At 32.0% G+C, this 16,080-nt stretch overlaps 2 protein-coding genes across 6 annotated transcripts; one reads left to right on the top strand and one right to left on the bottom strand.

Annotated features, from left to right (window-relative positions):
- Window positions 1–540: 540 nt before the first annotated feature.
- LOC105678442 (REST corepressor) lies at window positions 541–9,794 on the bottom strand. Of its 5 annotated transcripts, XM_012377795.2 has the most exons (12): window positions 9,675–9,794; window positions 9,502–9,600; window positions 9,082–9,208; window positions 8,201–8,269; window positions 8,052–8,126; window positions 7,746–7,960; window positions 7,050–7,232; window positions 6,295–6,405; window positions 5,761–5,849; window positions 5,229–5,403; window positions 4,590–4,904; window positions 541–4,152 (listed from the first exon to the last, which is right to left on the bottom strand). In XM_012377795.2, the coding sequence occupies exons 3-12, from the start codon at window positions 9,155–9,157 to the stop codon at window positions 4,069–4,071; spliced, it is 1,392 nt and encodes a 463-aa protein (XP_012233218.1). In that variant the 5' UTR covers window positions 9,158–9,208; window positions 9,502–9,600; window positions 9,675–9,794; the 3' UTR covers window positions 541–4,068. The 5 variants fall into 5 exon arrangements, with proteins under 5 accessions (XP_012233218.1, XP_067215580.1, XP_012233217.1 ...); XM_067359479.1 differs by lacking the exons at window positions 9,502–9,600; window positions 9,675–9,794 and having other exon boundaries at window positions 9,082–9,222; XM_012377794.2 differs by lacking the exons at window positions 9,502–9,600; window positions 9,675–9,794 and having other exon boundaries at window positions 8,861–9,197.
- LOC105678440 (uncharacterized) lies at window positions 9,684–16,079 on the top strand. Its single transcript, XM_012377791.2, has 13 exons — window positions 9,684–9,822; window positions 10,600–10,801; window positions 10,999–11,183; window positions 11,275–11,348; window positions 11,422–11,602; window positions 11,801–11,892; window positions 11,980–12,070; window positions 12,139–12,316; window positions 12,388–12,555; window positions 12,704–13,005; window positions 13,106–13,427; window positions 13,690–13,791; window positions 14,061–16,079. Exons 2-13 carry the CDS (start codon window positions 10,687–10,689, stop codon window positions 14,372–14,374), a joined length of 2,124 nt encoding a protein of 707 aa, XP_012233214.1. The 5' UTR covers window positions 9,684–9,822; window positions 10,600–10,686; the 3' UTR covers window positions 14,375–16,079.
- Window position 16,080: the final 1 nt, after the last annotated feature.

Raw genomic sequence — 16,080 nt, forward strand, 5'->3', positions numbered from 1 at the left:
AAATTTTTAAGTTCCGCTATGTGCCGTTTAAATAACGCTGCAATCGCCTGCAAGTTTTTTAGTTCCGCTATATGTCGTTTAGGTAACGCTGCAATCGCCTGCAAATTTTTTAGTTCTGCTATATGCCGTTTAGGTAACGCTGCAATCATTTGCAAATTTTTTAGTTCTGATAGTTCCATTAGATGACGTTACAAGCACTAAATTTTTTTTTATTGAACATGTATAAATATATTAGTATCTAGTGTATTATTTTGTAAAAATATATTTTAATACTATAAAGCACATAATAAAAAATACTAATATAACAATATTCTAAAATAAAATACATTTTTGTCTATTTGTAATGAAAATTCATTAAAAACATATATTCAATAAAAATTAAAAGAATGTAAAGTCACATTTTATAAATTACACATTATCTATATATATAAAATAGATCGATCGATTGAGGAATTATACAGTACTTTCAATCCACTTTGTTCAATAAATAACACAATTGTTTACAATGTATCTTTAAAAGAAAATATTAGAAATAAATAATTTCTTATTTCTCGCAAAATGCACAAGACATATTTAATTAATTCTATATAATTACATGTGTACAACTTACAATTAGCCAAATGTGCAATACACATATTCCCGACAATATGCATAAACACAGGCTTTATCGCTTTTTAAAATATTTACATTAGTGAGAGAATCCTTTTCTTATCTTTAAGATGCTCTTTCTTCGACGTCACATAGCTATATACATAATAACCGCTAAAAATGACGAATTTGACATTTGAATTTCTTTGTTCACGTACAAAAGATACTGAATACTTTTACATTCCTTTACAATAAACGTATTATCATCTTTCAAACAATTACAAGTATGTTACACGCAGCAAATACTTACTCCATTAAACCTTCATTTCTTACTCAACGGAGTCCTTATATCTATGGAAACCTGCGTACATTATACATCCTCGCATATATCCAATTTATCATATAGTGCAATACCTTCTCTTACATTAATACGCTCGAATCGTCTCTTTTGTGAAGAATTCCCGAAAGAGTGCTATTATGCGCAAGTACATTAAAATATTATATTTAAGAGTAACGTCGAATCTAACGTAAATATAAATAAAATGCGGTATATATGTATGCATTAACATTTCGTAAGATATTCGCACAAAAGTGCGGACAAATCTAATCTCGAGAAAAATAGATTTGCGATAAAAGTGGAACTCGGATTTCGTGCGGAAATCACGCATTTCTCATGCGCGGCAACGCGCATTTCGAAAAGTACTAACTAAGAATAATTTATCTGATTAATTCTTTTTAATGCACCAAAGCTTTTTATTCCGCTCATTTAGTTCCGCTTTTATATTATCATCATAATGATGTCGGTAAAATCTATTGCATTTGCGTGATATGTCGCTATAGATAAATATAGATTTTCATTAACGTGCTCATGTAAAAAAAAAAAAAGAGATAAATTAGTTAATTATTGCGACTTATCTCGCGACACATACACGAAGATATGCATGCGTGCAATCATCTATTTTTATACACATGCATACACACATATACATATTCACACAGGCGCGGGCATCAATTTGCTAATAATTGAATAGCTTTGTAGTCGTCAGCCCTTATAGACACTTACCTAATAGTCTCATTATTACCGCTATCAAAATTAAATCTACATTATTTATCGACAATTCGTTAAATTTTGACTTATATTATGCAGATTAATTTAATGTAAATTATTAGCTAGTGTACATCTTAATATGAAAAAAATGTATGTAAGAATAGTGTGTTAGATTTTGATACTTTCTGAATAAGTAAGGTGCTGATATACATATAATTCGCGTTTCAACTTAACAAAATATTTTTAAATATTTTTGATAGCGTAATCGACAACTTTGCAAATCCTGCGTCGCAAGATTTAGATTTCTCTGCGAGAAGACGGACGTCAAACGTTAATTAGCGTTATTGTATGTTTTCGAACAGAGAGCTAGCGTTGTAGAGAAAATGATTTTCGTATATATTATTCGCAGTTAACATACACATACACAAAAAGATGATCACTTAATAACTATCAATCTTATAAATAAATTTGCAAAATGTGTGTTTTATTAACCTATCTAAATTGTTCTTATCAGTAAACAGATTTGTGACAGAAGAAGAGCTCAGATTCCACACAAAACATTAACGCAAAGGGACACTAAATCTTTTTTGCTCATTTGGAAAGTAGTTCTCTTTCATTATTATTTCGCTATATTCAATGTAGCTATTAGTAATAAATGCATGCGTGCATGTATTTCTAGCAATGTATGCATTAATTTTGACCAACACTGCGATCTATCATGAAAATAACACACTCTTTTCCCCATCTGGAGGATAGTGTTTCTCCATCTCTTGATTTTTCTCATTAACATTTATGCGTCTTAATATTGTAAATTATAGTGGCAATATCTACATTTTTGCACTGTAATAAATTATAAAATTATATCCTGTTTATATCTAACTAAATATGAAATATACTGTTTTGCTTTCCAGCTTACTGCTTATTATAATTTCAAAAGATTGTCAATACTGCGTGTAAGTTACATGTTAAATCTTTAATTGCAGAAAGAAAAATGTTAAAGTGTTGCGCGATGATCTTTTCGTATATAATTTTACTCAATTTTTAATTATATTGATAAAAAAATCATTAAATGTTACCTTCTGTGTTTGTTTCTGCTACTAATAAGACAACTTTTATTAAATAACAAAAAGAAAAAAATAACATCAAGAATTATATCCAGAATTATGAGAGCAATAAAATTTCGAAGGCACACAAGTGAGTATATATAAGCAGTAAAATTGTGAAATGTAATAGTTTTTCATTGTAGTGTGAGTAGCAATTAAAAACATAGACAGTTGAACAAGACAATTAAAACTTTTTTCGTAATTCATTCAAAAGCTTCAATGCGTAATTATTATTTCTTAATCCATATAATCTTGTAAAAAAAAATGCAACACCTCTACAATATCTATGATATATTTGATAATTTATTATTGTATAATTTCTTGAAATGAGATCAATTTTTACCTTATATTGTTCTTAGTTTTATATATATATATGTGCATATATATATATATATATATATATTAATACAAATCCGTAAAATGTTATATATTTGTACAATACACAAACAAGACAAATAAAAGCTCTATCACGTCACATGTATGTGAAAGCAATATCAGAAATATACTCTTAAACATAAATTGTACTATGCTACCATGTGCATATTGTAAGAAGTGTTTCGTAGTTACATTTTTTGCAAATATGCTCCTAGTGAGAACTTCAATTATTTAGTATTCTTTTATATCTTTTATATAAATGAATAGTTGAAGTTCATCCTTAGAGGATATCTATTCAAATTTTGAACAAAAATTTCTTAAGAATTCCCTGATTTCCTAGATGTTTTTGTTTATTTGTTTATTTTCAAGCAAGATTAGAATATTTTTAATGCATATTTAAAATAAATTATTCTATTATATGGGCTTTTCAATGCCCCTTCATACAAATTATAAAGAAAAATTAAGAGCCATTAAAATTTCAAAAAATTTTTTTAAATTCTGAAAAAAAGCGAAGAGTTTTGCCGATTTATTGCAAAATAAAGATAGATCCTCGAACAGACAATTTCAACACAAATTCCAAGTTTTTCACGTTTTTTAGGTAATAGACACCATGTTTGAGTACAAGACAAGATACGTTAAGACTTACTAGAAATATATAGTAGATACTGAATTATCTTGATTAATATGAAGATTATTTATATGGGTTTATGTGACTCATATCATATAAATAATTAAATAAAAATGTAAATTTATAAAAGCAAATCCCTATGCTATAATATACTAAGGCGCTTTTGCTGGGGCAGTAATAAAATGGAAAAAAAAAGAAAAAAGAAAAAGTAGTACATTAAAAAAAATCATAAATTTGATCAAATACCTCTCGGACGCTGTTATCGATTATCGCTGATTCTGCAAATTATTCTTTTCTCGTTTTGTACTCGAAATTGTACTCATTTGTTATTTAGAAGCTTGCCCAGGTCCAGTGGAAGTTTTTCCCTTCTGAGAAGATTCTGCGGTATCGTTGGACTGATCAACGTCCATCTGAAAAATCCATTAAATAATTAGTTTAATATAATTTAAGGTGTTAAATGACAAAACTTTTTTACAATTCTATTAAAAGTTCAGATAAATTGGGAATAAAAATTTTCTTAACATAATTTTGATTTTTTAGAAATTTTTAGATTCTTTTTTGTAATTTTTTCAATTTGCTAAAGATTGAGAAATAAAATTGCCTTAAAGCAAGAATAGTTGTTGCATTTATTTTCATATATAAAGCTCAACTCGTGATAATCCTTTCATTTTCATTAGAAAGTTAATCTCCCGATATGTTTGGGGATATAAGGAGAAATCGATTTCACACTGATCAAAGATACATCCTTGAAAGATACATCCTTTCTGGATGCCCTTCTTCTTATATCTTTATATGTGCTATGAAAATACGTGCAATATAGCTTGTCGAGATGCATAACATCTCATACCTTTTCTTCTTTCTCATCGTCGATCAGTATGGGACCGTTTTCAGCCTCGAATTCCTTTAGAACCGCGTCCAAGTTATATCTCCGTCGATAATTGACAAAAAATGATCGTAAGTGGGCTTCGGTTTTGGTTCCAATAACTTCAGCGATCGCAGCGAAATCTTTTCCGTATTTTCTAATGCCTTGAACGGCTAATAACAATTCGTCGCTTGTCCAACGAGCATTTATACGGCTCGAAACTTCAGGCGGTCGTAGATGATCGATACCGTCGACTGTCTTTCGCTTCAATGCACTCACTTGCTGTTTATTAGCTTGTATCTGTGGTTTCAGATAAATTACATAACGTTACACACGAATATATACATAAATAATTATATTTTAATTAAAACAATAATACAGTACAGTTGGTCACAAAAGTAAACTTAAACGTCTGCGCAATCCTGATACTTCAATTTCGCTCTACTTTAAAAGATTACTTTCTAAACTTCAATCTATCACCTGTTAGCAATTTAAAATGCAAGTGTTCGCATTTGTTTCGTGACGCATATAAAAAATTAAACAGCAGCATTAGAGAATTAAATAGATTATATATAGAAAGTTAAAGAAAATGTATCCACACGATATATATTGTGATCAACATACTTGACGCTTTAAGCTAACAATTTCAGTATCAATCGCTTGCAAGCTGTTGTTGGCTTGGTTCGGTTGACCAGCCAATGCCGCCAAATCATCGTGATTCACAACCAAGCCACGGGGCGGTTTTCTTTTATTTGTACGACCCGGCATGGAAGTTAACGGTCTTGCTACACCAGTGCGCCTAAACCATCAAAAAATGTAGAATGTAATTTTAAAGATATCGATATAAGGCTAATCTACATTGTATTCTCACATCAATAAAATTTATCAATTAATTTATAAGAACATGGTTTAAAACGATATATGGGGATAAGCGAGTTTACGCGCGAGGATATTCATAAGTTTTAGTTGCTTAAATATTCATAAATACAAGTACTTGTCGATATAAGAATATTTTCAATCAGCAAAAATGATGAATTGTCTAGTTTCAAATTGTTCTAATTCATTTCTCATATGAATATCCTTTCAGGCGTTCTTATTAAATTGCGATAGAACACTTGATAAATGTTGGGATCTAATTTACGTTACATTCACTGACCTCCAATGTAGATAGCAGCTATGACACGCGTGTCCCTTGGGCGTCGCACGAACACTATGGCACGCAACGCCACAGTTGCTACACGAGCCCTACAACACATAACACCCTTTTAAGAACAAAATTTTGATAACCCTACCCACCCACTCCCACTTTACAATTTATTTATCATCTTAGAGTGCTTATAACATGTTAGAAAAAAAAATCATCAAAGCGATTTGAGTTCCGTTTTCTACAACACTAAATGCATTTTCGCATTTTGCACAGTTGGCTTAATTATTCAACCACGGCATTGGCCGTCAAACCAACTTGGCGAACTAGATGTTCCAGATTTGGAAATATTTTTGTTTTATTTCCTCAATAGGGTTTCAGCCTATCTATTTCGATGACACGAAGAATTTCGATGAGATTCGAAAAGATAACATTGATTTATGCCAGAAACAATCTATGTGTATTATACATTAAATATAGCAAAACACAGTAATAAAGCGTACTATATACTATAATATGCGAGTGGGTAAGGTTTAGGCTGTGTACCTGAACCTGAGGGGCGTTTTCCGAGTCGGATGGGGCCTTAGCGTCAGTGCCTTGACTTCCTGGCACAGCTTGGTTCTTTCCACGACGTATTCCGCGGTGGATCGTCCATTTCTGGAACGTCCCACATTTACGTTCATATACCGACATAACGTCCAACTAAACTATAGCTTATGTACGAAACATTTAGATAGATTCAAGATTTTTTAAATATTGCATGAAAGACTAAAATTATATACACGATGATCTGATTGATTTCTTCCCACCCATTCGTGTTATATAAGATAGCTTCTTTATCCTCCTTTCATTCATGTTCGACATATTGTCGTGTGGATACATTTTGTAATGTTTTTATAGCAAGTTTTTATTAGCAAGTTGCCAAATAGTTGTTGTTCCACAGATTACCAATTTGTACCATGATAGCGTAACGAGTTGTAATATAATTGCGCAAAACAGCCAGAGTAGTAAGCTTGTATATGAAAAAATACATCTACCACGGAATGGAGGGGAGGAGGATAATATTAGTGTATGTTGAACGAATATTACGAAAAGATAAAAAAAATAGAAAGGATCACCCTTTGCTGCAATTATTATATTTTAACGTTAGACTGTTCTCTTTCTTAGATTTTGTTTCTTTTACATTTGTTAAAATATTTAATAAAAAAAATTAGAAAAAAAGAAGCAAATATTTCTTTACACAAAAATCAAAGCACATGCATTGAAATTTATTAATCAAATTATCTTTTGAGAGATCTTACTTTTTCTTCGGATTCGCTGTCTGTGTTGGAGCCGAGCTCGCTTCCGTTTTCGCTGCCATTCTCGCCTTCTTTGCAACCACTTGTCAATTTACGTGCTTGTCTATCCATCAATGATGTCCTAGTTCGTGTTTTTTTCCAACTATAGTAATATTTCACGAGACTTGCAATAGATTTATCCGGTAACTGTACAGATAAATCATCAGAAATAAATTATTTATATTAATGGTAACATTGAAGACATTACAGAATAATAATGTATTTTTTTGCACCTTTCTCTTTCACTATGTATAAGTTTTATTAAATATTTCGTAAGTTTAATCTCATACAAGTTATGCATAGAGAACTTGAAGATTAATGTATGTATATTTATTACAAAGCTTTTCTAACATATAAAAAATTTAATAAATTTTTGCAAATTCTAAATGTTTATTACATGTAATTTTACAATCTAAAACAGTTATAACATTAATGACCAAACATTATAATTTTAATTTTTACATTAATTTTTACATTAAAAATAATTTTTTTTTTAAATTGACAATTATTTGTTTTACATTGCATTAAAATATTTGTTATCAAATTATTAAAATCCTACAAGTTTTAATTCATAAAAAAAAATAAATTTTACTATTTTATTACTTAATTTTAATAAATTTTTGTAGAGGAAATATTGATAAAAAGCAGCAATAAATGTACCATTTGTCGTATGCGATGAAAACTTTTGCCATGAAATTGGAACGCTTGTTCAAATAATACTTTATCTTCCACTGTCCATTCATCAGGAAATGGTGTAAAATTCGCCAAATCCAAAACTGCACGTTCCAAATTATGTTTATGCCAAAATAGCATTCCCAATGCTTGTTCGCCATTGTAACCATATTTCTCTTTGGCTAATATAATATATTCATCCACTAAAGAAAAAAAAAGACAAAATATATGTTAATAGCTATAAACTCTTGTTTGAACAAATTAATTGATTTATGCATATTGCTCCTTGCTTACATTTTTGATCCGGTATATCTGTAGTAGGTGACCAAACTAATAATGCCCTATCAGGACATTGATCTAATCGACGTTCTAAAACACGTCATATATGCTTTACTACTTAATTCTGCAGTTTTCTTAAACTATATGTAAAGATAGTGACATACCATTAACAGGCACAAATTCGGGAACAACAACTTGATAATCTCGCCCAACTCTTATTTTTTCTGCTGGAACTTATAAAAAATTATATTGTTAAAATTTCTATCAAACTTGTAACATATTATTTAAGAAATACTAAATAAGTAGAAATAGTACGATCCAAAACCAATGCATGAAAACCATAACCAAAAATTATAAAAAAAAATTTGTATTACTTTTGTAACTGACCAAGAAGTTTTAACAATAAATTCTTATATTTATTTATTTAATTTTAAATGTTAATAATTTTTTTTGTTAATTTTTTTTAGTTATCTGCACACAAATGTGAAAAATAAATGTAAATGTCGCATCCATTTAAATTATTATTATTATATTATTGTAAAAGAAAAATATTTTTTGGAAGATATTTTTATATAAGAACAAAATATTTGCGATTCCAAGTGACATTTGTGACTGCAAAAGTGTTTAAACGGCAAAAAGAAGAGCGCGCTGTTCGAAGATTTTCTTGGATTTTTATACTCTGTTAAGAGGAAATTGTAAATTCACTATCCTGACTCAGGGAAAATTCCAAACAATTCTCTAAATTCCTTAAATACTCTCTACGTGCGATAAATGTTACAATAATTGCAGATTGATAGCGACAATAAGATGGAATTGAACGATACCTCCATCCTCTTCGCTAGAGGAGTCTGTCTGTGCGTTTGGGCTGGGGCCTCGCGATCTGCGACCGTTTCGTACGTTTTCAGAGTTTCTCTCTGCCAGGACCATCGTGACGTCCGCGAGCTCGTCACTCGCGTCGAGCAGTGATAAATTACTGGTATTGTCGTAATAGGACGCGAGACGAAAATTCGTTGTGGACGTATAATTGAACTCACGGCTTACTTACAACTCGCTTCCAAGCTGCATGAGACGACGTAGAGAGTTTGCGAACAGAATCTTTCAATTGCGCTCCGTGCCACCATAGCGAATGTAAAATGGCTACTGCTCCGTGCGCCACCCAGCGGTCAATTATGCTTGAGAAAAATGATTTAATAAGGATATATCCATACTAACTTGCATAGCACATAACATATACATAAGAGAATGGATTGCTCTATAAAAAGATGCACAAAGAAATAGAGCAATCCATTTCTTTATGCATATACTTATGCGTTATGTAAGTTTGTCTAGATTTTTCTGAATATAGAGAAACAAAAATTGATGTGACAATCTAGCGGTTTATATTGATCACGGTCAAAACAACGCGTCTGATTGGTTCACTGCATCGATGATGTCACGAGGTATGTATGGTTGCGTGAAGTTTTACCTGTGAGTTTTTCAACATCGTAATCATTTTCGTTAATGTATTTTCGTACACCGTGTAAAAACGATTCTCTCGACATGTGTAACGAAGTTATTCCGTCGTCTGTAAAGTGAAAATGAGACAATTGTAACGTATTGTGCCATTTAAACCTATATTATTTTAATATTTGAAATAACCTCAATTAACGATGCTCTCGGCTTGTTCTACCACGGCGCCGTTGTTGAAACGAATGTGGTTCTCACACTCCTCTATCGTCCATGGTTCTATCAGTCTCTCATGGACTGCTGACCGTGTCGTGTGAGAGGTTTTCGCCACCGACTTAACGTAAATATCACATTTATGGAGAATTTAGCATTGACTTTGCTGCATGTTTCGTCGTAATTGTCACGCTCGCACTTGGGTGCGTGATTCGTCGCCTGTTGTCAATTTGCCGTTCGTCGCTCTCGTACATTCGTTCTTGCAATAACCAAAAAATCCATTTTGCGGGGAGTATAGTTTCTTCTTTACGCGATAAGTCCACATGATATTCTTTATCGCAATATTCTTGTTGTTTACCGACTTTACATCTGATATCGATTGACGGAGATGAAGAATTATTAGCATTTCCTACAATTTGTAGCTTGTGCTACGTTTACAATAAATTTTTGTTCATTAGCCAACTGTTATATATATTAATAAATAATTTGCATCACCTCTAATGCTTATATTTTTGCTGTTTAGGCTTGTAATCTTCCATTTATACGCTTTCATAATTTTATCTTAAATGTCTCAGTTGTCAAGTTAATATTGCGTAAATTGTTTACTATGTAGATAGCTAATATCTCATTATTATTATTATAAAATATCAGTTACACATCTGTTCTATATGTGATTATAGAAATTGCAAATATTTAATATATATAATATAAATATACATTTCATACAAATTTTATTTTTATTCCAAGTTATAATTTCAAATTTGGATTTTATTTTATAAAATAATGTTCATATACAATTAATATTGTATCTTATATATATATATATATAAATATATATATAGTGTATTATTACTATAATTGATGGATTTCAAAATGTTTATATATTTTTTTATTTTTATTGCAGATGGTTATCTAAATAGATAAGTCAGCTTTAATTTTAATCAATAATAATTGTTTCTCAAGTGAGAGACTCAAACACAATCTACAAAAAATGAGGGTTGTTGCGCTAATTAGTGGTGGCAAAGATTCTTGTTTTAATATGATGCAGTGTATAGCTGCTGGCCATGAAATTGTGGCTGTAGCCAATTTGTATCCTGTTGAAAAAGGTATTGAGATAGATCATGTTACATCGAATATTTGATAATGAATTAATAATGATTTAACTGAATGTAATTTTTAATAATGTTTAACTGGATATAATTAAGGATATATGAGTATCATTTTTTATGTCAATATAAATATTGTAATTTGTAATTTATATAGATGTAGCATAGGTGCAATATGCAATGTGCAATGCTTTCAGATGATTTGGATTCATTCATGTTTCAAACGGTAGGACATCAAGGTGTCAAGTACATTGCTCAAGCTATGGGTTTGCCTATATATCGTTATCCAACATTTGGTAAGGCCAATTTGCAAGAGAAACATTATTATCCCACAGAAAATGATGAAGTCGAAGATTTGTTTAAGCTTTTAAGTACAGTAAAGGTACATTATATACATATATGTATGCTTGATTTGATCTGATATTAAATAACTATATTTTATTCATACTTTACCAATTCATATATTTTCTTAGGAACGTGAAAATATAGAGGCTGTGTCAAGTGGTGCTATTCTTAGTGATTATCAACGAATTCGTGTGGAAAATGTGTAATTATCACCCCTTAAACATGCAATATTGTTAATTATTGCTATTAATATTTTCAAATATTTATTTCTTTAGGTGCAGTCGGTTAGGTCTTATTTCTTTATCATATTTGTGGAGACGAGACCAGGAGGAGCTGTTAAATGAAATGATACAGAGTTCTATTAACGCAGTATTGATCAAAGTTGCAGCTTTGGGTCTCGAAACTAAGCACTTGGGTAAATCTATATCCGAAATGCAACCTCATCTTGTTAAGATAGTAAGTTATCTTTTTTATTATAGTAATTTGTGCTTTTTCGAATTTGATTTTTATTCTGCTGTTCTTTTTTAACTTATTAGTTTTTTTATATTTTCAAGATATGTTTCAATTGACATAAAGTAGAAAAATGAATATTACATTATTCATTTTCTTGATAGTTTGTAATAAAAATGTTTATAGAAGAAATTTTATTCATAGAAAGAAAAATATGGAGTGAACATGTGTGGAGAAGGAGGGGAATATGAAACCTTTACTTTAGATTGCCCTTTGTTCGCCAAAAGTATTGTAATGTAAGTTGTACATTTGCATTGATTAACATTTTATTTTCAACCTGAGTAATACAACCATCTCTCGCTTTATCTTTGTTCATGATTTAGTGACGAGTATGAGAGTGTTGTAAATTCGAGGGACGATGTGGCGCCTGTAGGATATCTTAGATTTACAAAGATTCATTTGCAAAATAAAGACGTAAGTTTCTGGATATTATGCAAATAATTTCAAGATACCGGTAATCAAGGTAAAGATTTATTTTTCAGAATGGGGAGCTGGAGAAATTAAGCTTGGCTGAAAGATTGAAAACTGTTTCGATAAAATCACCACAGGATTACATTGCCGAAATCATCGGTCCGGAGCTGCATGATGGCTGCAATTTATCAGAGGACGAAAATGACGAGCACGCGTGTGAAAGTAATAGTCTAAAAGCATCAAACTCAGGTACGTACAGAAAAGAGAGGATGTACAAAAAATATATACGTGTATTTATATAAATATATCTGAATTTGCAGGTCAATTTCATCCCCCAAGTCCAATGGAGATTCTGTACGAAGAGGAAGATTATCCGGACACGCCGACTGTTAATAGAAATCAACTGGGATGGTTCTGGTTTGGCGGTGTTGTAGGGAAACATCCGGATCTCATACCGGCGGTCGAAGAGGCACTGGAGAAATTAAGCAGTAAAATTCACATCTTAATCACATATCTTTGGGCTTAGTAATTATTATTCAACAATTAGCAATTATTTCACATTTCAAATTTACCTGTCTAACCGATAACGGAAGAAGGTTACATAGATTATTTTCGTTTATACTTGCCCAATTGCAGCTCTGGTTCAAAACGAAAACCTGTCCACGTCCGACATCGTCGCTGTAACATTGTACATAAAAGATATGTCGAATTACAAAACCATAAACGAAGCATATGTTTCCTGGTTGGGTAAAAAAAGTCCGCCTGTTCGCGTGTGCGTGGAATGTCCTCTGAATGTACACATCGCGCTTGACGCGACAGCGTATAAGGAGAGCCAAGAGTGCGGCGATAAGTGGACCTGTAAGCGACACACAATGCACGTCCAGAGCATAAGCCATTGGGCACCCGCCAACATCGGTCCTTATTCTCAGGCTGTTCGTGTAAGTGCAATTAATAAAGATGTTTTTATTTATAAAATGTTAATCGCTTTCCCGTTGCGTATTTTTGTAAAAAAATTGACTCGAATCTTTCTTTCTACAGGTAGGTGATGTTATCTTCGTCGCTGGGCAAATACCTTTGGTGCCTGGCAATATGAATCTTCTAGATATGAACATTAAACGACAGTGCCGTTTAACATTGAGGCATATTGATCGCATAGTTAAGGCTATGGATGCGAAACTTCGAGATATAGTACAAGGTATCTGTTTCCTGACTCATTCTAGTTACATAGCGGATGCGAGAAAAGAGTGGGAAAGGAGGACAAGAAATGCCATTGTAGATTACATCGTTGTACCAAATTTGCCACGTAGTGCGCAAGTCGAATGGTGTGTTTGGGCCCATAGGGATAATAACAGATTCGAATGTAAGAAAAGCATTTAAAAGTATATTTTTGGCGAAAAATGTATTTGCTGCAAGTAGAGAGAGATCTATCTTTTCTGAATATTTCACCTCTTTTAAGCTAGCAAGACCAAATCAGCAGAATCGATTGCGACTTAGCGCATTATTTAATACTCATTTTGTACTATTTCAATCTTGCAACTTGACTTGTAGCAACTACACTTTTTTACCCGTTTATCTTAACACAAAAGCGATTGTGTAATTGTTTTATATATATCTCGTTGCAGACGAAGAAACGGGAAAACGCGTGGCTAATTTTAGGATAGCCATCACGCGTAGGTGGAATTACGAAAATAATGTATCGGCGATTGTATGTTATATGTCCACCGGTAAGTCCTCTTCGCGAATCATTTATTCATTCAAATTTATTTTATTTTCCATTTTAAATATAAAACTGATGCTATATATAAACAATTTTTTTAAAGTAGCAGAAATCTTAAATAAAAAATTAAACATAATACAATATGATGAGAATAATAATATATAATAAATCCGAATTGATTATTTTCATATTTACATTAAATCAGCCTAGAATTAAAAGAAAATTATTAATAAGCTATCATATTTTTCTAAGTGTATAAAACTTTTTTGTGGATAGGTTCGTCCAATTCGACAGGTAATTTGGCAACGGAAGCAAGCTCCACGGAAGTGAAATTCACGGAGCTGAATGCGAACGAACTGTCGGAGGCTTTCGAATATCTATTGTGTAAACTCAGGAAAGGTTCACAAAGCGCAAATCCGACATGTAATTTACGAATATTTTACAAAGTTGGCAGCTTTCCGGGTCCGAATTTTCTCCACAACGTCCTATCGAAGTTTTCTACGCAGAATTTAGTGATCACCATTATACCGGCTACTCACTTACATAACTTCAATACTTTGTTATCTATATATGGTATTAGGCACGAGTAAATAATCAAATTGATTTTTTACACTGTCAATTACTCGTCGGGATCGAAACGCGCGTTCGGAGGGGGAAAAAATTGAAACCGTTGCTGGAAAAATGACATATTAGCAAAAAACTGTCTCGAAAGAAGAAAATACATTTGAAGTTTTTGCCTTATAGAAGATACACAGAGGCAACTATAATCCAATTGTCAGTGAATAATTAGGATTGAAACGATAAATGTATTTTTCTTTTAATTATATGTTTGCTTATACGTTCTACAGCCAGAGCTTCAATTTTTTTGACGATTACAAATTATACACGGCTCGAAGAAATAAAGTAAAAAAAAAGAGTTACAATGGCACCAAAGTATGCACCATTATGTTTTCTTACGTGCGCAAATAAAACGCTATTTTGCTTCATCGCGATGTACCGGTGGGTCTTACTCGGGTACTTCTCGCGTTTCGTATGCGAGAGACACGGCTGTTCGCTCGACATTTAAATGATGATGTAGTTGCGTCGTGCTGTTCCTTTTAGCTGCATTTTTGCGCATCTTGCGATTTATCTCTTCGAATTCTGAGAATACGCTTTTTTCTTAAAGAGCATAGAAACAGCAACAAAGTGCAGCTGAAAAGAACAGATTCTATACCTTGTATATCGAGTATTACTAGTCAATGACGGGTTAAGTGCAATTCTGAGCGGTGAGCCCGTCCCCACTTAGCGCGTAAGTGCTCTTTAACAACGCGATTGAATATTAGGTATAATAATACTCGTAATACGTACGACCTGTACTGTTGTTACGCTACGATGTTTCGTTTTCTTTCTTTTCTTTTTGCTCAAAGTATGCGTTACTTTACGATATTGCAATCATGTGCGGAATGTTAATTAACGTGTGTGACGTTTCTCTAGGCAAGTTAATTCGTGCACAGCCATTTTACAATAGCATTCGACGTTTATTCGAATTTTCAATAAGAAAAAGAAGAAAAGAGACGTATCGTGAGGAAGAAATTTGTAAAACATCATGTGCATGTGTTTTCGGTATGATTCGATACGATGATGTTTAATTGTGATACAATTGCAACGCTGAGCACACGTGGAGCGTACATGTTCTTCTTCATGATCATGGTCGTTGCTCTCAATAATGCTGCCTGTATCGCTATATATAATTGCGTTTATCGATCGTTGTTTCCTATCATTGGAAACGACATCTCTCTCTCTCGCAGTTCAGAGAGACCGAAAAAGAAACCCAAAATTTGTAAGAACTATACACTCACTTTTAAAAAGATGCGCGGCAATTTCGCATTTTCTGCGCATACGTCACTTGCTTTAGAAGTATCTTGTACAGATTGCATTATAATACGAATTATATATAATAAGACTACGCTAACGTAATATTATACAAGGTTGATGCAACGACATGCCAAAGTTTATATTTTGCAACTTGCTCATTTTTTAAACGGTCGCAATTACTATCGTTATTCTATATGTGTACATAAATGCAATGTAATCTAACACATGATCTTATATAAATTATACTGTAATTGATCCGACAGCGAAGAGAGAGAAAGAGCGCACTGTTCAAAATGTGGATAACTGCGTTATGGATAAGTATGTAAAAAGAAAACACACAAAAAAAAGAGATATTTATTCGCATCTAACTCTCACAACAAAACTAATCCGAGGATTGTCTCAAAAAGAAAAATAAAGAGAATGATATATATTTTTAAGAAAT

This window comes from Linepithema humile, chromosome 7 (assembly GCF_040581485.1).
Source record: "Linepithema humile isolate Giens D197 chromosome 7, Lhum_UNIL_v1.0, whole genome shotgun sequence".
Taxonomy (NCBI): Eukaryota; Metazoa; Arthropoda; class Insecta; order Hymenoptera; family Formicidae; genus Linepithema; species Linepithema humile.